General features: G+C 35.2%; 2 protein-coding genes across 9 annotated transcripts; one reads left to right on the forward strand and one right to left on the reverse strand.

Annotated features, from left to right (window-relative positions):
• The first annotated feature begins 2907 nt into the window (after positions 1–2907).
• Positions 2908–11149, forward strand: LOC120249536 (nucleolin 1-like). Of its 4 annotated transcripts, none has more exons than XM_039258083.1 (21): positions 2908–2983; positions 3602–3659; positions 3737–3785; positions 3921–4111; positions 4471–4554; positions 4651–4782; positions 4922–5053; positions 5138–5257; positions 5346–5438; positions 5992–6060; positions 6729–6809; positions 6889–7002; positions 7132–7218; positions 8417–8455; positions 8556–8647; positions 8738–8855; positions 8994–9082; positions 9398–9488; positions 9565–9656; positions 10484–10815; positions 10908–11149. In XM_039258083.1, exons 2-21 carry the CDS (start codon positions 3627–3629, stop codon positions 10934–10936), a joined length of 2067 nt encoding a protein of 688 aa, XP_039114017.1. In that variant the 5' UTR covers positions 2908–2983; positions 3602–3626; the 3' UTR covers positions 10937–11149. The 4 variants fall into 4 exon arrangements, with proteins under 4 accessions (XP_039114017.1, XP_039114019.1, XP_039114018.1 ...); XM_039258085.1 differs by having other exon boundaries at positions 3924–4111; XM_039258084.1 differs by having other exon boundaries at positions 2924–2983; positions 3591–3659.
• Positions 11150–11685: 536 nt separating this feature from the next.
• On the reverse strand, positions 11686–20841 carry LOC120249534 (protein STRUBBELIG-RECEPTOR FAMILY 3). Of its 5 annotated transcripts, XM_039258080.1 has the most exons (18): positions 20608–20841; positions 19340–19497; positions 18341–18475; positions 18192–18270; positions 17948–18013; positions 17773–17844; positions 17628–17699; positions 17475–17546; positions 17331–17396; positions 16215–16280; positions 15718–16020; positions 15500–15654; positions 15115–15398; positions 13749–14017; positions 13527–13665; positions 12823–12962; positions 12565–12721; positions 11686–12174 (listed from the first exon to the last, which is right to left on the reverse strand). In XM_039258080.1, exons 2-18 carry the CDS (start codon positions 19437–19439, stop codon positions 12037–12039), a joined length of 2313 nt encoding a protein of 770 aa, XP_039114014.1. In that variant the 5' UTR covers positions 19440–19497; positions 20608–20841; the 3' UTR covers positions 11686–12036. The 5 variants fall into 5 exon arrangements, with proteins under 5 accessions (XP_039114014.1, XP_039114013.1, XP_039114011.1 ...); XM_039258079.1 differs by having other exon boundaries at positions 15500–16020; positions 18192–18263; positions 18346–18475; XM_039258077.1 differs by having other exon boundaries at positions 15500–16020.
• Between the last annotated feature and the right edge of the window lie 3471 nt (positions 20842–24312).

The following is a 24312-nucleotide window of genomic DNA, read 5'->3' on the forward strand; positions in this document are numbered from 1 at the left end:
TACAAGATTTTAATTAGTGACGGACATATTTAAACACTAATGACCCCAAACAACTGGAACAATTAAAAGAGAAGGAACTTCTAACGAGTAAAACTCGTTTTTCATTAGGATTCAGCAATGGCACATTTTACGTCTCGACGACAAAATCAACTACAACACATTTTGAAGATGGTGTGCACGTGACACATCCAGCTGGAAGTCGACATCGTTTTCTATTAGGGCGAAACCGTTTTTATATCCATCCGGTGTGATGAACTTAACCCCGACAATAGAAACTTGAGACCCCATCGCTCACAAATCTCGACTAACACCAACTCCCAAGAAGTCTGAGCCGTGAACATTAGCACTCTACCCTCCCCGTTGAATCTAGCAATACCACAAAAACTCTCCATAATATATCGGCCGAAAACCAAATCGTACAAACCAAATGAAATGAAGAACAAAAATAAGCCGAAGAAGAAGAAGAAGAAGTAGAAGAAGAAGAAGATGTAAACAACAAACAGCAGTCAGATAGGCAAACAAAAAAAGTGCATATATATATATTACTATCGCGATGAAGACAAAAAAGTGCATAGAGGTTAGACTAGACGTGATGTGATTGGGCGGTATTTTTCCCTCCATCCCAAGGGCAAAAAAGTAAAAATATATGTCACTGTCGCGATGAAGACATATTATCATCGCTCGACATGAGTATCTGTTTAAACGTACAGTATTTTATGTTTAAACGGATAGATATAGTGTTTAACATAACGATTACCGGTTTAAATAAAGTCTATATCATGTAAATAATACGTAAACCGTTTAAATAAAGTTATTTAACTGTTTAAAATATATGTTATTGTTTAAATTGAATGCTTTCACTGACATCGCGTTGAAGATGGGTACCTCCTGGGTCACTGTTTAAACATTTTTACGTATTTTCTTAAACACCGTTGTCATTGTTTAAAGAGTAACTAGAGTATTGTTTACACCGTTGTCATTGTTTAAAGAGTAACTTTTTCTTAAACACCATTGTCACTGTTTAAACATATTTACATATTTTCTATTGTTTACTGATGAGCGTTCTTTTTGTTTCCCACATTGTTTTTTTACTAGGTCTCTGTTTAAATTTCGAAGTTCACATTCAAATAAGCTTGTTTCGTTTTTATTTATAAAAGATTTACAACATTTACAACATTTACAACGTCCTCTCGAACTTTGATCACTCACGACTCGACCCTTGTATAACGAAACAAGTGTTTGTACATTCGAATGCTCACAGCGGTTGCATAACATGCGCATCAACTTGAACCTCGCATAACGTCATGACATTAAAAAAAGGTTAAACAAACACATTCATGAAAACGACTATTAATCAATGTGTCATGGTCGGATTAAGCGAAGATCCTGATAGTTAAACACATAACGTAATAGTTGTACACTGACGTAATGTTCTTAAACAGAATGTGAAAAAATCTCAGTGATAAAATATCAACCCCGTCTTAAAGGATGTTTCTCGATCTCCTCCTCTGAGAATCCTCCCTGAATCACGAAAATACGTGAAAAACTTTCTTTTCTTACCCAAGTCGAAATGCTCGCTAATTGCTTGCCCGTCGTCCACCGTGAAGAATCCTTCTGCATTCGAGCGATTATGAGAGCATTTCGACTCAAGCGAAAAAGATAGTTTAACTTGTTGCGTGATTGCGGCTAAATAATTCTCAAGATAAGGGAAGAAGGTTCACGAAAACATCATTTCGAGATAGAGTGGTTGCCAGTGGGAAGAGGAGGGACGAGGAGGAGGAGGATGATGAGGGACGACGTAAGAGTGGTCATGTCCGTGGGGAGGGTTCTTCCCGGTTATTTATGGTGTGAATTCCACAAGCGGTCGACTCTTCATATCCGAGAAAAAGTTAAACGCACGATAGGCCGACATTGATCGAGTGAGAACGAGCGGGTGTTCGGATATTTATATTCGCGCATAAGAATTAATGACGGCATTAATTCTTATCGACGGGATACTATAACCTTGCCACCCTGCCCGCTGCACCGCCAACGATTCGGATCAAAGCGAAAAAGATCTCCGTTTTACGCAGAGACTTTGATAATTTACTCATTAATATTAATAGTTATACATGTAAAGATAATGCTAAACGGAGATGGCAAGTATTAAACGGATATGACAATTATTAAACATATTAGTAATATATTTAAAGCGGATAATAGCAAATAGTTAAACATTATTTAAACAATAGTTCTTCTCGTCGTAATACAACTTTACAACCATAAACGAGAAGACGACAATGGCACATCGTCGTGTCTCGACAATAAAATCGACTACAGCTCATTTGAAGATGAAGTGCACTTGACCAATCCGATGGAAATCAATTTCATTTTCTGTTTGAGAAACCGATTTATATATTTTGGGTATGATAATGAGGAGAACAACAAGATGTAATGCAACTCCTGGCATTGTCTATCGAAACCAAGCGAAAGTCCCTTCAAAAGGTTGAATATGATGTTATTTAGGCTTTCTTTCCCACCATTTTCAAGCCTAAAAATGAGATTTCACAACATGACCCATTTAAGTGAGCGGTAGGGGGTAAAGAGAAGTTAAACACTAACTGAAGAATCGTCCAAAGTGTGTAAAATTAGGAGGGAATTTTTGGGAAGTTTTGAAAATTACGATGGGTGAACAGTAATTCCCTTATAAATATAAGGTTTCAAATTTCAATCATCTTTACTTTTCTTTTCTTTCTAAATATATCTAATGGTAACCAACTAAATGTGATGCGACCTAACTGAGCACACACAAAGGACTTATTTCACATGCGTCGAGCCCATCTAATCACCATCGGATGTGTCGATCCAACGATGGAGAGAAAACCCTAAACCCTAGTTCACGGAGTAACGTGCCTATAAAAGGAAGTTCGAGGGTATTCATCTCTAAACCCTCTTCTCTGGCTCTGGCTTTTCTCTTGCCTTAGAGCCGCCCCCTTCTTCGAAGGTGAGTCTCTCTCCCTTTCCTTTGTCCGATTTATGGCTCTTTTGTTGTAGAGATTAAGGGTTTGTTACGTGTTTTTCTGGTTCTTGGATGATTTGGTACCCTATTTTTCTGAGGTTTTATTGGGTATTTGTTTGTTGTGTGTGTTCTTTTTCGTTTGTTTTGTTTCATGTAGTGCAAATCTAGATTTCTTGAACCAAGTTTTTTTTAATGTGTGTTTATTTGGTTGTATGTTGTGGAAATTTGATGGAAATTGGAAACCCTATTTGTTTTGGTTTTTTGGATCAAAGGGGTTTTATTATTGTTGTTATATGGCGGGTTTTTGGATGTTTGGATTTCGTGTTGTTTGTTTCTATTTTTCTAAAGTGTTTACTTGCTTTTGTGTATTTAATGTTCTGTTGAAATTCATAGGGTTCTTTTCTTCTTGGAAATCGATATTGTTTAATTTCTTCACTTGTACTATCTTTGTGGTGTTCATGTTATTATCTTTTCCTGAAGTATAGTTTACTTACACACACACACACACACACACACACATATAATTATCTTGATCTGTTGATAGTTCTCTTGACACACACACAAGCATATAATTATCTTGATCTGTTGATAGTTCTCTTGCAGAGGTTATCTTACTGACATCACTATAATGGGGAAGTCCAGTAAGAAGGCTAATAGCAAGGTATTGACAAATGTTTTCTTCTGTACATTTGTTTGCGTGCAACATCTTGAAATGCATGTAATTTGATTTGGTTCCAGGTTGCTGTTCCTGCTGTTTCTGCCCCTACCTCAACTGCATTGAAAAAGGGTGTGTATGTGTATTTCTCCTTAAGTATATCCCCAAGGGAATCCTTTCCATAGTATAATCAATCAAGAAGTGAAATTTTGCTTATATGGTTTTATTTAGTGAATTTGCCTCAAGGGTTGGATTTATGTTCTGAAGCAGGTAAGAGGAATGCAGAAGAGGCTATTGAAAAGCCAGTGAATGCCAAGAAACAGAAGAAAGATATTGAAGAGGTTCCAAAAGGTAAAAATAATGGTAAACCAAAGAAGGCAATGAATGTCCCACCGCCAAAAAAGAAATCTGAAACCAGTAGTTCTGATGACACTAACTCTTCGGACTCTGAAGAAGAGGTATGGCTGCACACTTACCTAACTGCCTCCTTAACAACACATAGACTAGTAATTGGGTAATCATATTGTCTCTTCAATGAATTATTTAATTGGTGCTGTTTCTGATATTGTTATTACCAACTTTTGTTTGTTGTATTGTTTTTTTTTTTTCTAACACAATCATGTTATTATGTTTTAAAATTATTTTTTGTTTTTTGGGAGAAGCAGATGTTAGATAAATATTAACATATGTTCTAAATTTTGTTTCAGGCCAATTATCTTCTTTTGTTATATAAGATGAATTGTTTATTCTTGCTTGGATACTATTCAAGTAAGAGCTGCACTCCTACTAAAGTTAATATTTGATAATTTAATCACAGGTTATTGTGCCTCAAAAAAAGAGTGCGAAGATAGTGAAGTCACCAGCTCCGGGGTCGAGTAGTGATGAGTCATCTTCTGATGAGGTAATGTCATGTTGCAGTATCTTATTGATATGGTTACGTGATAATCCTTCTTGGGGTTTCATTATAGTTTTTTTATAACACATCAAATGAATTTAGGAACCTGCTGAAAAGGCTAAGATTCCTGCAAAGAAGCCCGGAAACTCTGTAACAAAGAATGGTCCAGCTGCTGTTTCTGCCAAGAATGCAAAGAAGGAGAGCAGTTCTGACAGTGATTCGGAGTCAGAAGAAGTAAGCGTTGCACCCATAACATTATTTTATGTTACTTAACTGCGAATTAGAAGACTTGTGATATGCTAGCATTTATGTGTTGCTTTTCTGAGGCTTTGAATCTGTTTTTGAAATCCTTACTGGATGTTTTTTTCTACAGGAAACTGAAGCTCGGGTTGCTGCTGCATCCAAGAAGCCAACAACTGCAGCTAAGAATGGAGCAGCTGTGATTTCTAAGAAGAAGGAATCAAGCGACAGTGATTCAGATAGTAGTGATTCGGATGAGGAGCCGGTGAGTGCTCTGTTTTGGCAATCCTTACTTTATTGTCTTTTCAATGTGTTAAGCTATGCACTAATCCTGAAGATTGCGTGGTAGGTTCCTGCAGCAAAAAAGCAAACTGCTGCTCCAGCTAAAAATGGTAAAGCTGTTTCAGCTTCAAAGAAAGAAGACTCGAGTGACGGTGCTGATTCGGAGGGTTCTTCAGATGAAGAGGCTGTAAGTTGCTTGTTTTCTGGTGCTTATTGAAGGGACTATCATGACTTTTTTTCTCTTTAGATTATCTGAAAATTTGCTTGTGCACCAGGTAGCTGCTTCCGTGAAGAAGCCCTCTGCTCCTGTTCAGCAGAAGAAACCTGCTTCAAGCGATAGCAGTGAGGATAGTTCTGACGATGATGAGGTACTTGATCAAAAAATTTTGCGCTTGACTTGGTCATGTGCTGTTTTCTTTCTTATTTTCTTTCTTATATCGGCTTCTGTCTGTATTTTCTCTGGAAATTACCTAATGCTAGTGCAGCAGAACATAATTGATTCATTATTTGTTTGGGTTATTGTAGTTTGGGTTATCATAGGTTTTTTTTTTTTTTGAACTTTGAAATAATATTGTATTTCTTTTGTTGATTTGGAGGCTGGTTTGGTGGATGGCTACTTGAAATCATCAAGGAATGGATATGAATTGTGTTTTGCTTTTTGGTTGCTTATATCACTCAATGCAGAACACTTTTCAATCAAATTGGCAAATCTCCCATATGTGTATAGCCAAGCAAGAGGATCTTATCATCTGCAAAATTCACCTAAATTAATGGTTTAAGAATAATAATCTTGGAATGATTCAGTGATGAGTCTGACTTTGTAATTGATGACAATGGGCTGTTGTCATGTTGTGCCCTTCGTTTGCCATTTGTTTGATTCTTGTCTGCAAAAATCTTATTTTTGTTTTTTACATCGTGCAGCCGCCAACTGCAAAATCAACAGTTTCTGTGACAAAGCAACAAGTAGCAGATAAGAAACACCCCAGATTGGTACTTGAGACTTTCATATTTAGCTATGTTGTTTGTTAATAGTAAATGCATTTTTATTTTTATTTTTTAATTTGTTTTGTGCTACATTCAATATGGATAGTGTGCAAAATTTTTCTTGAAATAATCATTCAACTTTGAGAAATTACATGTTGCTGATAATTTTTTGTGTGATCTTGGGAGTGCTTGTTTAAGTTGGTAGTGTTGGAGTCTTGTTAGAGTGAGATGTCAAGCATATGAGTTCCGTATATCTAGCCATAATTTTAAGTTAGTAGCATATGTTGTCTGTGGTAAGTACATAATTGGTGAATCTCTGGTAAGATGCAAAATCTAGTTGTGGTGACATTTGAATGATTCATGTTGATCAAATCCCTTGTATTCCAACTTAAGATCAGTGTGTTGACAGTGACATTCTTGCTCTTTTTGGGTTTTCCTCTTGTAATACGGTGATTTAAGTGCTTGAGGGGGTCCAAATGTCTGTGCGGGACTGTTTCAGAAGTTGATGGTCTAGATCTCCTCATTTTTATGTAGTTTGCAGCATTTATGATATTTGTTTACCATGCTGTTATTCTACTAGGAAGAACAACAGTGTCTTTTCTTTGGCTGTTTTTGTTTTTTGTTTTCTTTTGAATTTGTGTTTTTATTCAATATTGTTTTATGTGGAATTGCAGGATAAGTCTACTGCAAAATCTGATAGTTCTGAGGACAGTTCCGATGAGAGTGATGAAGAACCGAAAGAAAAGAAATTGAAAGTTAGTTTTTTGAGGTGCTGAATCTTGGTGACTAGTTTTTACATTTTGCTTGCTTAATTTCTTTTGATGTGTGACATAGGGTGCAGTTGCAACTGTCGGAAAGGCAAATGCTAAAACGGCGAAAAAAGAAAGCAGTGAGAGCGAGTCTGATGATAGTTCTGATGAAGAACCTGCACAAACCAAAAGTAGCAAGGTAAAATATAATAATCAATTGCCATCCCAAACGAATTTTACTTAAGCTTTCGGAGTCTGTTCATTTTTTGTGCATGCATAGGCATACTTTTATTGATTATGGTTGGATCATTTGTCTGGTCTTTGTTAGGCTGCCAAAGAATCTGATTCGGATGAAGATGAGGATAGTGAAGATGAGGATAGTGAAGACGAACAACCAACAAAAACTCCAAAGAAGGTATCCTTGATTTTAAAGTAGAACAAAGCAAGCATTTAAACTGTGTGCCATGCTCAAAGCAAGAACATCACGAACTCTTATCCCTATGCATTTCAGTCTAGAAATATTAAAGGTATTATGAATATGTACCCAGTGACACATTCACTCCAGTGTTGCTAGGAGACTTATGTCTAAATATCAGAGTATCTATATTGGTATGTACATGTGCATGCATATATTCACATAAATCATATTGTTTTTGCAAGTGTGAATTATATTTTAGAAAGGATTTAATACAAAATTTTAACCATGTTGGGATTTAAATTAAATTAAAATAGAATTTTTAATATCATGAAAATTCGTAGAAGTTAATGTTGAAAGGATTAAAAGATAAATAATCAATATACAAAGTTACATAGAAAAAATTTGGAAGTTTTCAAGCTGACATTTTAGACGATGAGATTTGAATACAAAAGGGGGAAAAATATGGATTGTGTAATACTTCATTGAAATCAGTATTTAAAACACTGCCAAGATTAAGAATTAATTTGTAGTAGTAGAAAGACAGAAATATAACTTGGAGAACATGTGATATCCCAACTTTATCTTACTTTATCGTAGCATATCTGAAGAGTGATATATATCATTTTGTAGATATGTAAATTTTCTATGGAAGTTTTCTTTAATAAATATTATTTTACAGTTCGTGGGGATTAGTAACATGATCTAATTTCTATTTAATTTCTGTTTTATAATTGAGATGCCTGAGTTATGCTTCTAATGTCTCTTGTGCCATTCTCTCCAAAATAGTTGAATGATTGTAACTAACATGCATTCTTACTTCTTACATCTTGGTTAACTTGCTAAGTTTAAAAAAAATGATAACAGTTATTTTTCAATGCATGCATTGTTGATATATGTATATATTAACTTTAATCTATAGCTGTCTTCAATTGTCATTTATGTCTTTTAGGTTATGTATTCTAAGTTTATTTTCTATGTTTCTATAATTTATTGTTTTTTGAAGCCTTTGCGGTGATGATAACTGTTGATATTAACTAAAGAAAAACTAGAATTTTCTCGTCTGTTTGGTCGATACTTGAAGGCAAACAATTTTGTTAATTTTATAATATGTATCTCTATTACTGGTGGGTCTTTTTGAACTATGCTTCTCCTTGTGCTTTCTATCTTGTGTTTATTGGACTCTGTTAATATGCAGGACACGGATGTGGAGATGGTAGATGTTTCAAAGAAAACGGTACTTTTGATTGTTATATTTTTATGATTTCTCCTTTTATGCTTGTTTTACATTGCACTGCTTTTTGCTATATTCTTATTTATTTTTTATTTCTTAATAGCCTAAAACCCCTGCAAGTAATCAAAGTCAAGTCTCTGGAACTTGCACGCTTTTTGTGGGAAATTTGCCATTTAATGCTGGGCAGGATGAAGTGTATGAGTTTCTCTGGAGTTGATTGGAGTTGATTGATCTTTTTGGACTTGATTTGCAACTTGTCATAAGTTCAACCTCTTTTCATTGCAGATATGATTTTTTCAAAGAAGCTGGAGAAGTAGTTGCTGTCAGATTGGCGTCGAGTGAAGATGGTCGATCAAGGGGTTTTGGCCATGTGGATTTTGCTTCTGCAGAGGATGCTAATAAGGTAATGAACAGTATGGTTGTAAGGCTGATGGACTCCAGTTCCTTTGATTGAATTGTTACTCAATTTGCCATCAGTTGCGGTTATGCTTTGAATCTCTGTTGTGTGAATTAATTCCGTTTGCTTGTTCTGTATTGCCAGGCACTTGAATTGAATGGTCAGGAATTGAATGGTCGTGCTGTGAGACTTGATCTCGCCCGTGAAAGAGGTTCTTATACACCAGCCAGTGGGTAAGGGTCTTTTTTGATCTTATTTGTTAGTGATAATGCAGCATGACAAGGGCTTAACTTTATGCCAGTTCATGTTCAGAATGGCTGCCCACTTGTTCTTTGTAGAATATATTTGTTATTTAATATTAGTAGGCTCAGTAATTACTGCCAATTATTTGTTATTTTCTCCCGAGTCTGTTGGAATTCATATGATATCAAATTTTTTTCCAACTCAAATATTAATCGATATTTTTGTTGTTGTTGTGAATTGGCCTGTGTTGTTGTATTCCATTTGATAAACCAAGCAACTGATGTTTTGTTCTGTGCAAATTGTAGTAATGAGAACAAATCTTTCCAGAAGGGTGGGAGAGGTCAATCTAATACTATTTTTGTAAAAGGTTTTGATAAGAATCTTGAGGAAGACCAGGTACTTTCATTTTATGTGCATTCCTTTTGATTGTGATTTTTATTTTGTGGTCTAAACATTTTCGTCAAAATTACAGATCAGAAGCTCCCTTGAAGAACATTTTGGGTCCTGTGGAGATATCGGCCGTGTTTCAATACCCAAAGATTACGAATCTGGTTACCCCAAGGGGTTAGTTGATTCGGCATTTTTTTTTATATTCTCTTAAAGAGGCTGTCTTTCTCTCCTGTTTAACCCACATGCGATATTTTGAGTTTAGATCATATTCCTTTCAGTAAGAGACTTGATGTTGAATTTGTCCTCCAATTACTTCTTCTAGGAATGACCACCATTTGGCTCATCCTCTACATATTTTAATTTTTTATGCAGTAATTTTTTATTTAAGGCTGCTCTCAAATCCTAAATGCATTAATTTTTACTATTCATGTTACAATACTAAGCATTATTGGGGTACCTATATTTTGATTACAGAATAGTATTGCATGCAATATATTTTGTGATCTGATTTTGTAGGCTCTCATTTGATGCTTCTCAAAAATGTGTTTAATAGCCTTATTTGTCGTTATGTTACTGTACTCTCACCATATATTATACCTGGTTGCCACATTATTAGTGGATTCAGTGAGTGATAATACTTTGGGCGCAACATATCTCTAGGGAATTACACACATAATTATATGATTGAGATCTTCACCTAGCAATCATAACATCCCTGAATAGCCTGTTTGATATTGTAGAGGTTGTGTTTGTAGCGCACTACAGCCATTTCAAGTGCTTAGTAGGTTCCCTGTTTTCTCTTAAAAGTAACTGAGGCTTGTTTCCTCAAGTGTATCACACTAATGTCACTGGTTGAAGGAGAAATTGTCAACGATCGTGGGCCATATGGCATAGAAGTATCTGATTCCAGTGGTGTTCCCCTACATTTTTCTTAAGTTGTAGGTTGGGTTTCAATTTTTTTCTGACTTTCACTTTGAATGCTGTCTGTGCTTGTGATGAAGGATTGCATACATGGACTTTTCCGACAAAGATGCCTTTGAAGCTGCATTAGAGCTCAATGGTTCTGATCTGAGTGGCCACTCATTAATTGTTGAAGCTGCAAAACCAAAGGATGATAACCGTGATGGCGGGGGATGGAGTGGTGGTAGAGGCAGCGGTGGAAGATTTGGAGGTAGAGATAGCGGTGGAAGATTTGGAGGTAGAGATAGCGGAGGCAGATTTGGTGGGCGTCGTGGTCGTGGTGGTGGTGGTGGTGGAAGATTTGGTGGCGGCCGGGGAGGGCGTGGTGGTGGTGGGCGTGGTGGACGTGGGGGGACACCTCTAAAGAGCACAGGTTTGACCACTAATAATATTATTATCCTCAATCTGGCAAGAATCCTTAATCTGAATTATTTCTTACCTTTTGCTATACTTTTTTACCTGTAGGTAAGAAGACTACCTTCGGTGATGATTAGTTGCCAGGGGGGAAAGTGCCTTGGCCTTCTTTTCCCATTTTGTGGTGTAGCTGTGGGCTATGCGTTTTGAAGATTGAGAGGGGAAAATGACCTGAATTTATTATATTCTTATATTTTGTTTCGTTTTTTTCCTTGTTGACTTTTTTGTTTGAACCTGAATTAAGTGACTGTTTCCTTCTAATATTTATTATTATGATAATCATGTTTGTACTCTTTCGACTGTGCTACACAAAAATATGCTGGTTTATTCTATCTTAGTAAGCGAAATCAGTTAGTCGATTATAAGGTTGATATTAAGCGCAGCAGGTTTACCATCCCGTGTATCCCATTTACACGATATGCAGATGGGTCTGATAGTGAGGGTGATCATTGTGTCTAGTGTCGGTGCATGAATTCAACTGATGAACAATTAAACAAACATTTCTGATGAGCTAGTACCCTTTCAAATACTAGTCTGATTGATGGTAATGTTGGTCCCTCATCTCTCTTGATTCCAGAATTAGAGAATATTTTGATTTCAGTCTATTAAAACTTGATCTGTGACTCCAAATAATATTATAATATGGGATGTGTCAATAGACTGAAATCAGTGTATTCTCTAATTCTAGAATCAAGGGAGATTAACTCGGTGGACAATTATGGATTTCTTAGGAGGAATCAGTGTCTTTTGATGGACGGCCAATACATGATGGTGTTCATTCACTCCAGCTCTCTGAAGAACGCTTGCAATTAGACAAGATTAAAAAAAAAAAAAAATGAGAATTGATACAATTGAACAAATGAGTGTCAGCACATTATATAAATAGTAGGCGGCACTGGCTTAGGATGCCAATATTACAAAGATGAATAATTGTATAAGGCCTAAAATCCCAAACCTAGGGTCAGCTAGCTGACTTGATTTCAAAGTAGGGATATATATATGTTAGCACTGGAAAACCATAACGAAGCGATAAATTATATAAGACTTAACATCCCCAACCTAGGGTCAGCGAGCTGACTTGATTTCATAAGCAGTAGGGATATGTTAACAATGGAAAACGATGATGAAGCCATAAATTGGCCATCTTTGGGATTTTCATTGGTACTCCAAAAAGCTCCACTCATTGGCCATCTTCATCTTTGAATGTACTTGCTTGTCCCATAGGATCTTCACCAATAGATCTATTCCTAGATTCTTCAACTACAAGCTTGAGGTCTTGCACCACTTGAGACATCAGTGGCCTGAATTCTGGTCCTCTCTGCCAAAAAAGGTGTGAAGAAAGACGGTCTCAGAACAACATGAAGCATAGATGATTGCATCTTCTATTGGACATACTTATACTTATTTCAACTTTTTCTTTTTTATTTTTATTATTTTTATTTTAGTCTAGTAAAATATTGCATCTACATAATGGTGGCATGGTGATACATCTTTGCTATTGAATGAGAAATAGAGGAATTTGAAGCAGTGCAGTTAAATATTTTGGATAGAGCTATGACAACTTGGTTCAAACATCTGTCACAGTTTAGAAGAAAATATGAAGAAAATATGGACGGAGCACTAGATCAAGATCTGAACCTTAACAAATAATGCATCTGTGTGATGATGCGGATGCAAAACAAAAGAATAATTGTGTCAATGGACGCACCTGAATACATCGACTAATGATGTCTGCAAACCGTGATAATGACTTGATGGGGTATTTTTTATCAATTGAAGGATCAACCATGCGCGACAATGCGTTGATGTCATGCAGCTGAGAACTAGCCCATCTCACAAGATGCTGCTCTGGTCGAGGTAGAGAACTGTGGGCATAAACCAGGAAGGATACCAGGCATTTGTAAAATCTGAAACTTCTGTTTAAGCAGTAGAATTATTACTTACGATGATTGGAAAGGTCACTCACCTGTCATAAGGTAAACGTCCTGTGAGGAGTTCCAACATGACAACTCCAAAGCTGTAAACATCGCTGCGGTCAGTAAATGACCCAGACTCATTTAATTCTGGTGCCTCATAACTGAACAATGAGCGTATACGACCTGACAACTGATGGTAACAAACTGTCATGATCTAGGAATCATATTGTCATTTGATAAATAGAGTAACCAATAGATTCCAAAATCTTTTATGCACAAACTGCAATGCATGAAACAGGTTATTTGCATTGTTATGAAAATTAGATTATTGACTGTTCCACAGTTCTTTTGGGCTACACTTACCATTGTACCAAGGTTTGATAGGTGGGACCTAACACAGATATGCAAACATTGGGATAACTTTGTTTTGCAATTTCCCTTTGGAACAAATTGTAATAAGTTGGGTTAAACCCACCACATCCATATGCATTACATTCAATTTACTTGTGCATGTTCTTCTTGTATGACAGTGATTCAATTTGGTAGTCCCACATATGATAGCATTCATGTGATTATTGAACACCAATTCTTCACATTACTGTTCAATCACATAAACTTAGGTGGCCAATATACCCTATTGTCCTGATTGGCTTAATTCTAGATGCTTATTGATTGATAGTTTATCTAAATTTAATCATAATCCAACAAATAACCTAGCAATAGTCATTTGCTCAGTATTTCTACTATTGCTTACCTGAGTTACGGAATTAGATGACACAAGAGAAGCCATGCCACATTCAGAGACACGGACAGCTAATTTATCATCAAGAAGAACATTTGCTGGCTCAAAATTTTGATGAATAACTGGTGGTTGACAGGCTTCATGGAGATACCTTCATAATAAAATTTGATAAACTGATCAGTCTTCAATCAAGTGTTAGAACAGATTAGACACCTAACGGGGGTCTCCACTTACTCTAAAACTTTAGCAGATTGAAGAGCTATCTTGATACGAGCATCCCATGACAATTTCCTCTTTAGATCATCTCCACCATGGAGTACATCATGTAAGGTGCGCTTACTAAAGTAGTTATAAACAAGCAACCGCTGTCCAAACTCAGCACAATAACCCACAAGCTCGGTGATGTTAGGATGACGAAGTTCTGAGATTGCCAACACCAACTCAAGAAAATCATCGACAGGCATGTTCGAGTTTGCATTATCAAGCTTCAGCACTGCCAATAACTGGTCGAGAAACACGACAATAAGATTCAAAATCAGGCCAAAATATGCATTTATAACAGCACTAACTGAAACACCATCATTCTACAGTGGAAGATACGCAATAAATGAGCATTTCCAAAATTGGTCTTAATAACTTTAGGAGCATAAAAAAATAGCTGCGGTTTGGAAGTTGAGTTGAGCATTAAAAATCATATGGGCTTTTACCATGGCAAATTTTTGAGAAGCACATGAATAGCTATTGATATCATAAAACCTCATCCTTATGCTTCAAAAATCAAATAATTGAGCATCAAGTGAAAAGAGTGAAACTTGGTTCAGGCCATTTGGGGCAAACTTATGCTCAAACAACACAAAACAGATAGTGAAAACACCCAGAATTTAACTGTCATAACCGTGAATTTTTTCTTTACAATAAATTAGAAGTACACAAGCAAAAGATTACTCCTGACTCTTTAAGAAAAATCAGGATGAGAACTGAATCAGGAGGCATGCCCTCAAAAAATTAGAATAGGAAAGATAAGAGTGTATGTAAAGCTTTTAATATAATCCAATAAAGAGGGTGCGGAATGTTTCAATTCCATAGTTTGAGTGTGGTTAGAAAGATGAAAATTTTATTAAAGACAGACCATCTTCATGTCCTCATTTACCAGGCAACAGCAACTACACACTGCATTTCTTCTCCTTTTTTGCTCTTCCCTCCATACTTGATATGATGTCTTTCTGTATCTACTATGTAAGTTAGGCAACCTCAGAAATCGTAACAAAATCTATAATATGACTTTACATTTCTTTTCCTTTCAGTTTTTGCCTTCTACATTGAAATGATTTATAAATCTACCTCGGAAGGTTTAATTCTAACATAACCTATGAGAAATTATAGTAAAAGATATGCCAGATATCACATGCACACTAACCATACTTTAGTGAAGGAAAGAGTGATGGATGAGCATTGAATGATGTATTATTATCAGTGGCAGTAAAACTAATGCTGCAATCAGAGGAAAATTGAGAAAATAACCAAGTTTATAAGAGTGCCACTTGAAATGAATGACAATAAAGCATAAAACTCTTATCGGAGCAAAGATAAGTGATCACACCTTCCTGTCAGGAAGCTCTGCCAAATATGTCTTGCCAAATCTCCCATCTGAGATGACATTTTCTTCTCTAAAACTTCCGGTATATTGTTGAAGAGATGCAACAGAAAAGGATGTCACAGAAGTTGGTGGGAGTAGATCTAGGGAAGGAGGTTTTGTAATGCTTTCAGCAGGTACTCTAGGATTCACAATAACCTTTTCAGGCAAAGGTGGCAGTTCAAGCATTTCTGTCCCTGCTATATCAATTTCATGGTCTCTGTTAAGGGTCTCAGCAGCCTCTGGTGGAGCTGTGGAAACAATTCCCAATGAAATTATTATTATAACACCACTGCCAACAAGAAAGGGTTGGACATACGTAACCAACATAAAAAGAAGTAAAATGCTTCACCTTTCTCCATTTTCCTGTTTGGTTCAATCAAGTTTCCATGATTTATGGGATGCTTGGACCTCTCCTGCACCTTCTCCTTCTGTCCCTTTGGGTTTTTTCCAACCATCATATTCCTTTCTTGGTAAATTTTTGGATCCTTGGGCCTTTCATGTATCCTTTCTTCCCCAATCAAATTTCTTTCTTGGTAAATTTTTGGATCCTTGGGCCTTTCATGTATCCTTTCTTCCCTCCTCTTGGGTATTGCTTCATGCTTGGACTTTCGGTCTTGGTACTTTGACATACAGTACATAACCATTAGCACTGCAACTATTACAACACATACACCCAGAACTACAAATCCAATAACCTTCAAAGCTGAAACTTTCTTATTTTTCCTTGGAGGGCTACCATTCTGGTCTGCTGGTCCATCAGAAGAATTCTTAGGCATCGTTTCAGGAGCAGAAGCCCCAGGAGGAGACAATGGTGGTGAAGACAGTGTTGGTGATGGAGCAATAGAGGTATTAAAGGGGTTACCGCCATTTCTGCATTTCAGAGGCAACAATCACAATGCATAAACAAAGATGATTTCCCTACTTTGCAGAGGCACTGTGGTTGCAAAATTTTTTGCTAACTAACATCATCAGTCAAATATTTGGACTATGAATTGCAATACAAAAATTAATAATTTACTACGCTCTTGAAAAGTGGTCGGAAGAGTGTACAATATGGTACTCACTTGAAGTTCGGTATATTCAACAACTTTTCAGGGATAGGTCCAGAAAAAAGATTATTTTCTATGTTCCTGTTGAAGATCAAGAAGCACAGACAGATCAGATAAATGCAAATAACAGTATGAAAAAAAGTTGCAGGTTATAAAATTTTCTCAATTCTAAGATATAGGTTAGGAAAGTCCTGTATTTGAGGCTCTTAAAACTTCAATCAGCATGGCATTGCCAAGATAACTTGTATATGTCTCAAAACTGAAATCATCAGAGGCAGGCTTAACCATTTATGGTTCATTCGAGGGCATAACATTAAGGTTCAATCTTTGTCATTTCAAATTATTGGACAATTAGGACTTGGAAAATAAGTTAGTACATACAATGCTGCATGAGAAAAAGATGTATTTAATAAAATACTGCATAGCTTACAAGAAGAAACATATTGAAAATGAACATATGATTTCGCTCAAGTTGTGGGGTGGTATATGGATAGCACCAAACACCCTGATACCCTTATCTTATTTTTTTAAAGAGACAAACAACTGGATAGTTTAAAAACAAAGTGACAGTCATGTCTAACAGAAGTTAATGTCAGCTATCAAAGAACACCATGATAATTTCTTAGGATGATGGTTCTGGTAAAATTACCAGATTGCTACTTTACACAAATATCAAGGGCGAAGGAAAAAACTTGAGAAATAAATGTATTAGGATATTCATTGGTTTTCAACCAGTAATCAACAGTTCACTTCAGCTCTATATGCAAGTTCCAAGATAAAGCACATTAAAAAGTGAATTTCGGCTTGGTAGACATCTTTGTCTAAAGAACAGCAAATTTCTTGGACCTGATAAATATGCACACTGGATATTATTTGCATAGTTTCATGGAAAGATCTACCCAATGCCCTCCATCTTCCAGTCAATTGATCTTTCAATATTTCAGATTTTCTTAAAAAAATTATTTGCTTGCAAAATGAACAGCTCAAATGGCTATTGTCCTTATGATCCTCCTTGTGCATTCCTGCACATATGCAAACATGTGCCTCTATCTAGCTGAAGAGCATATATGAAGTACTTCAACCAATAAAAGGTAGACTATGAAGGAAGAGAGGAGGGCATAGATTTTGTACAAATCTTTGAGAGGAAGATCCTGCAAGACATCAAGGGTTCCTGAGAGCTGATTATTCTGAATATGCCTGCCAAGGAAGAACAATCAGGTGGACAGAAGCGGGAAAAGTCTACAAATATCAGTGACATATAGATCAGATTCTCACAGGGTGGTAATAGATGACAGGCTTCCCATGGAAGGTGGCAATTGGCCGCTCAAATTGTTCGATGAAAGATCCCTGCTTTGACAAGAACTTTAAACCATCAATTACTAAGCAGATCAAAGCAGCAGCATAGTGGAGCAAGTAGTGAGGACTCACAAATTTATCAGACCAGTGAGAGACTGGAAAGCATCAGGCAATTCCCCTGTTAAATGATTTTCATTGACTGACCTGCGGAAAGGATCGATTTTAGATTAGCAAATTAACCCAAATAATACACACTCGTAGAGCATCACGAATTTACATGTCTGAAAGAAGTGCCAACTCTGCCAGAGACTTTGGGATGCTTCCAGTGAACTGGTTGGCTGCAAGAAAACTGCCACAATTGAAGGATGTCAAAGAGGCTCAAACACAAGATAGAATTATCACAGAAGGATAAATGATGATACCAAAATGGATGGAGGAGAATAAAGGCTTACAATTTGCTCATTGTAGAAGGCAAATTCTCTGGTATGCTTCCACCAATATTGTTATTGCTCAGATCTCTAATGCAAATAAATAACAAAACTGTGACCAGATGGATCTACAGACATGTAAGGTATGAGGCAATGCATGCTATATTTTTTTGCTATAGATGCATATAGTTGAAACTAAAAATGAATACTTAGCAGCAAATACACTAGTTAACCAAAATAATGAACTTCAAAACTATTATGAACTTACATTGTTACAATTGAAGTAAAGTTTTGCAACTTATCACCCAAGTCTCCTCCCAAATTTGCTCCGTTAAGAATTCTATGAACTAAATTTATTAGATGAAATCAATTGAAAATCACTAAATGAAGAATTAAGACTATTAGAAAGAAGATTACCGTACATTGCTGTTATATTTGAACCAATGCACTGGACACCTTGCCAGCTCTCTGTGCAGGGATCTCCTCCATTTGGTACCCATCCAGGTAGAGGAGGTGAGCCAAGCGCAGAATATAAGTTATTGATAGCATACACTAGCAAGAAACCAAGTGGAAGGAAGTATAATCAATAACAAATATGGGAAATGAGAATGTCAAAAGCTCAAACTATAGCAAAACCTTGACGTATCACTTTTGTGTCCAAGGGAATCACAGGCTGAAGTGTTTGCATGCATAATTTTGTGTACACACAAAACAATTATGATTGATTTAGAAATAAAAACAGATTTATATTAGCAAGGTCACCAGCTCCTACAAACAGTTCATAATATACAACAGTAGCACAAAAGTGGGATTTGCTTGGGAAAACAGAAAATGTTTCCATAAAACAGCACATCACTCTCATTTGATACTAGGTAAAGAATCAAATGGTTTACTGAATTGTAATCTTATCCGGAGAATCAATGGCTATATATTTCGGGCTTCACAAATTAATGCCAATGTAGCTACCAAATCTAGCTACATACTTCATTGCATAGGTTGTCTACTGTATGCTTATTAAACATGCCAATTTTTGACACAAGAAAAAGAAGAAAAATCTTTTCTACATACAGCTGATTAGTCAACCCTTAGCATGGCTAATAAATCATGGAGATTCAATGGGTGCAATCATAGCACATGCACATCAAGGACAACCTAATGACTTGTTGAAATGAAACTGACAACTAGAATATTCACACAACTTGAAAAATATGTCCTTCCAATGTAAGGGTACACAGAAAAGTATAAATTTCTACTACAAGAATAAAAAAATGGAATTGTTTAGAGTAAATTCAGCATCACTATCCAAGACAAATACCCAAAAAGAGGTGCTAACATAGTGGATATTAAAAAGGCGTAAACAAATTTCTATTTAACCAAAAAAGGGCACGAGATTGTTGAACATAACATTGAACTAACCATCTTGGTCATTGGTATATGCTAGTGAAAACCGCATGGACAACATCAACATCAAGCCCACAGCAGCACATGTTATGACCCACAAATTCCTCTTATTCATGGCTGTAGTTCTCTTTCTAGCAGTATTCTTTCAACTGTTGAAGCAACATGATTTTACCCTAAAAAATTAAACAGATGAGTCATAATAAGCCTGCGAATGAGATTTATCCTGAAAAAGCAACTGGATGAGGTTAAAGGTAGCAATGAACAGTTCTCCAATAATCTCAAAGCAGAGCAAAAACTAATTTGACACAAATCCGAGAGAGAGTACTCCACATCAAAACCATCCCTACATAGCCAAAGCAGACTTCACCAACTTCTCACATCAAAAACCCAACTAGAAAACCAAAACATTTAATCAATTCTATGTCTTCATGCACTACCACAGAAAAAACTCAGGAAAACAATGAGGGAAAACAGTAAGTAAGAAAAATAACAAGAAGCAGAAAAATAAATACAAAATAAAAACAAAGATGGTAACTCTGAAAAAGCTGATCTTCAATTTCTTATGAATGAAGAATTGTTCCCAAACCCAGACAATTCTTGGGCCTTCAAACAAATCACTACAACCAGCATCATTAATTCATGAACAGATAGGGTTGTAGCAAACAAAAGGCAATGCAATAAACGCTTGAAGGATGCTGTTTGATCCCTCCTTAGATAAAAACCAGAAATTCCTATATACAACAAAGTTGAAAAAAGGTTACTGAAAAAGAGATAAACCCAACATCATTCATCCACGAAACCAAAGAAAAAAAACATCAAAACCAGCTTACAGACATCACATAGCATTGCAGCAACCAACACCAAATGAAGAAAATCCAACAATAAAAACCCAAAATTTTCAAGAAGAGATCAACAATAACCACCAAACACAACCTTTCATGAACTCAACATCATAAGAAATTAGAAAGATAGAAATTCTTAGTACTGTAAGCAAACCATGAAAATCTCAAAACATAAATTAATCACCGAAACCAACACAGCAAAAATAAACAAACTTCAAAAGATATTAGACCACATTACAACAAGAAACAACTAATTGAACAAAAACCCACAAAAAGAAACCCCAAATCCTCGACCAAGAAAGAAGCACTACCAGCAAAAGCCAAGAAGGCAACTATTCCAGAGTGGGATCAACACATTCAAAAACTCATTCAAGAAAACAGTGAAAAGCTCAACAAGAAAGAAAAAAAAAAATATGCTGAAAAGGCAAGAAAAAACCTCACCTTTTGAAGCTGCGTAGAATACCCGGATGCTCAAACTAGTCTTAGATGCCAAGATTCCAACCAGCCAACAAAGAACACTCAGATCTCAGAGAATACACGCAAGACCAACGCCAGAGAGTGAAGAACTTCAAGAAAAAGACAACCAGAGAGAGAGAGAGAGAGAGAGAGAGAGAGAGAGAGAGAGACGCAGTGATGAGATGATTCCACAGAGAAAGAGAGAGATGGGAGTTGTTCTGTGTTGACAGAGAGTAATAAGAATCTTAATTTAAGTGAAATTTTTTTATTTTTGGTATTATTAAATTAAGAAAAGGGAGTTGCTTTTTTAGTCTCACTAAATGGTCTTTATTTTATTGGTGAAAATAAAATATAAAGAAAAAGAAATAATTGTACAAAAAGATGTTAATAATTAATAATTATATATAAAATATATAGAGAGAGAGATGATGTTTGGTTTTGATGCTGATCTTGTGATCTAGAGAGCTTTTTCTTGTTGTATAGTTCACTGGTCTGTGTGCCTCCGCCGACATTGTGTTTTTTTTTTAGTTTTTAATTTTTTTGGCTGGTTTCTAGTGTGTGTCTAGTAGGATTAGAGATTAAAAAAAGATATTGGGTTAGTGTTTTTAATTTGATTGCTATCTTTTTTCATTGTAGATATTATTTTATCGATTTTTCTTTTTTATTTTATATACTTATTGTTCACAAAATTAAGTTTTAAATGTTAGGCTTGTCAAGTGATTATGTTTCTTGGCTTTAGTTTTGTCTGGTTTATATTCCTACAATGAATAAGTGAGTCTTTGTAATATTCAACTCGAATATTAAATGAATATAAATGAACCTTCATGTTGTTATTCAACTCTATTATTAAATGAACTGAACTTCAAAATCCATTCAAGACAAAGTTTTTTTTTTTAAAAAAAAAAAACATAATAAAAACTTTGGATAAAAATTTTACAATATTTTTTCGTGATATTAAGAACTCAAGCAATTATTTCCTTATTGATATTCTTATATTTTTATATTATTATTCTGAAAATAAACTTGAATGCAGAAACATACATATTGAAACAAAAATAATAATAGTAATAATAACAATAACAATCAGGAAAGCAAGAGGTGAGAATGCCAGCAAGATGGATGGGGCCCTACCACAACCATCCAATTCTTGTACAACTTGAATTTTCTTGTCTGCAATGTGGCTCATGTGAGTGTGGGCCTTTCTTTCATCACAAAAAAAAGTAGTTTAATAAAATAAAATAAACACTGGACTTGTTTTAAGTTTTAACAGTCAATGCACTAATCTTTTAAATTGAAGGCTAATTGGTCACATGACCAATATTTTGAGAGTCCAATGTTCTTAGATATAGTGGTTGAAGTTTTGTTTCTTTGGATTTTTGATTTACTTTGACTAAATTGTAGTTGTGTGATATAAACTCATTAGTTTAGAGTTGATCAATTATCTATAGATTTGGCTAGTATTGAATTTTCAGGTTAGGTGAAGACTTTGAAACAGAGCACATCCTTTGTTTCCCTTTCTTAGAATTTGTTTTCAAGTAAATGCCCAAGTAAATATAAGAAAATGCAATTCTAATATTATTATTTTTTTAATATTTACATAAATATAATTGAAGAATTAGTGATAAGAGATGACCGTAGAATCAACAAGGAAAGTGATAGGATTTAGAAAAATAAGACATAATTGGTAATCAAATTTCATTTTCATAATCAAATAGATGGTGAGATGGTGGACCAATAGTTGAAGGGTTTTTAGAACAGAAACCTCACATTCCTTTCATAATTTTCATTGCCTAAGATACATGATATTAAAATGCTGTCTTTTCATCAGGATAAGCATTGTTGATTATTAATAATCTCATTAAAGGGTGTTAAATGAAGTGGACTTTCTGGGGGTCCTCCCTATCTCTTTTCCATAAATTCATTCATCAAATAGTTTTAAATATTTTAAAACAAAAACCTCTAAAAATAGATACTTAACGAAGACAAAAATGTGATAAAAAGATAGATTACAAAAATCAAACTTGCAGCATTCTAAAAATTAAATCAATATATGTGATCTACATCATGAAACTCTCACCTCATTATATTTTTTAGGGTAACTTATTTAACAGTGTACTAAATCCTAATCTCGCCTATTGTATTTTATTCTCCATCAATATTTCCATCTTATATATATATATATATAGGCATACACAAGTTGTTCTGTTTATATTTGCTTTGTCTATGTGATGTATGATGTATCACTATCTACTACGTATGCCAATGTGATTTATCAACTTTGTCCAAAAAACAGGACATTGACTAATGTCAATTAAGTTCTTTAAAAACCAAAAAAATACCAAGAGATCTAAGAAGTATATTATAAAAAAATAATCATATAGAAAGGGAAAGTAAATCTAGCTAGTACTTAATTTATAAGAATAAATGATAAAACAAATAATGAAGAAGATGATGAAGAAGAAGAAGAAGAAGAGAAGTGTGAGTCATTAGCGTGTCACTAAGTTGACGTAAAAGCTTAGCATAGCAAAGCATGGACTTTGAGAAACTTGTATTTTATTAAGAAGGTGCAACGTGAACGCAACTGCATCCTCTCACTATGTTTGTTTTCTTATCTGCACACAAGATAAGATGCTGACTCAAAAAAGAACAATCTTTTCATGCAGATTCATTAATAACTCAACACAGGGAATACACTTGGGTTGACAAGTGGCATTTCAATCTTACTTTTGAGATGATATTTTGGTGATAGTTTTGGATAAATACTTTAGGAAAGTGTCTAAACAAAGATTTTAATTAAGAAATCACATCATGCTAGCAAGTAGCAAGACAACATCTCAATCCATCTGGGAAACCCAGCCCAGTTTATTTATTTGGGCCTAAGCCTAGTTTTCAGGTTCAAAATAAAATCCATTTCTATCAAATTCATTAATCCAGAAATATTAGCTATGTAGTTCCAGCTATGCAGTAAATTAATAGACAATTCTATATTTTCTATGACAGTAAAAACAACTTATCAACAACTTGGTTTGGGTACATAATTATGCAGGCAAACTTGATTTAAAAAGTCATATATAAAAACTCTAGTGAGCAAACCACCATGATGCAAATCAGAGAAAGCTCTGGCAATAACATAGATAAATATTTATATTCCATTAATAAAGAGACTTTAGCTAATAAATCAATATAACTTCAAAAGATAAAGAAAAGCAAAAGCAGATTGTTCTTTTTAAAGCAGTCTAATATGTCTTCATGGACCATTTCATTCAATCTGTAGGATTTGGAATCTAATAAAACACCACTAGAGCCTTCAGTCTTAAGCATGGGCTTTAAGTGGATGGATGTCCTTTTTCTTTGTTTTATGATCTAATAACATAATCTCTTCAGATTTGAAACCACTTCCCAGATTCCGTAAGTACAATGAACTGAACTTTTCTTTACTAAGCTTTCAAACTTAGTTGTAAACCAATTGAGAGGTTAATTAAAAAGATTCACATAACTCCAATAGAAAAACCAAAAGCAATACCTTTTCTTTATCTAGAAAGAACACTGACAAAGACGTGCTTTAGGTGGCTTAATTCTTAAGCTTGATCCTAATGGCTAATTAACTATGGCTTTATATCCAAGTTCATGGTAATGTATTTTATAAATAACTTAAGCCTTAAATTGGGAATGATATTTTGGATTAAGGGA

This window comes from Dioscorea cayenensis, chromosome 19 (assembly GCF_009730915.1).
Source record: "Dioscorea cayenensis subsp. rotundata cultivar TDr96_F1 chromosome 19, TDr96_F1_v2_PseudoChromosome.rev07_lg8_w22 25.fasta, whole genome shotgun sequence".
Lineage (NCBI taxonomy): Eukaryota > Viridiplantae > Streptophyta > Magnoliopsida > Dioscoreales > Dioscoreaceae > Dioscorea > Dioscorea cayenensis.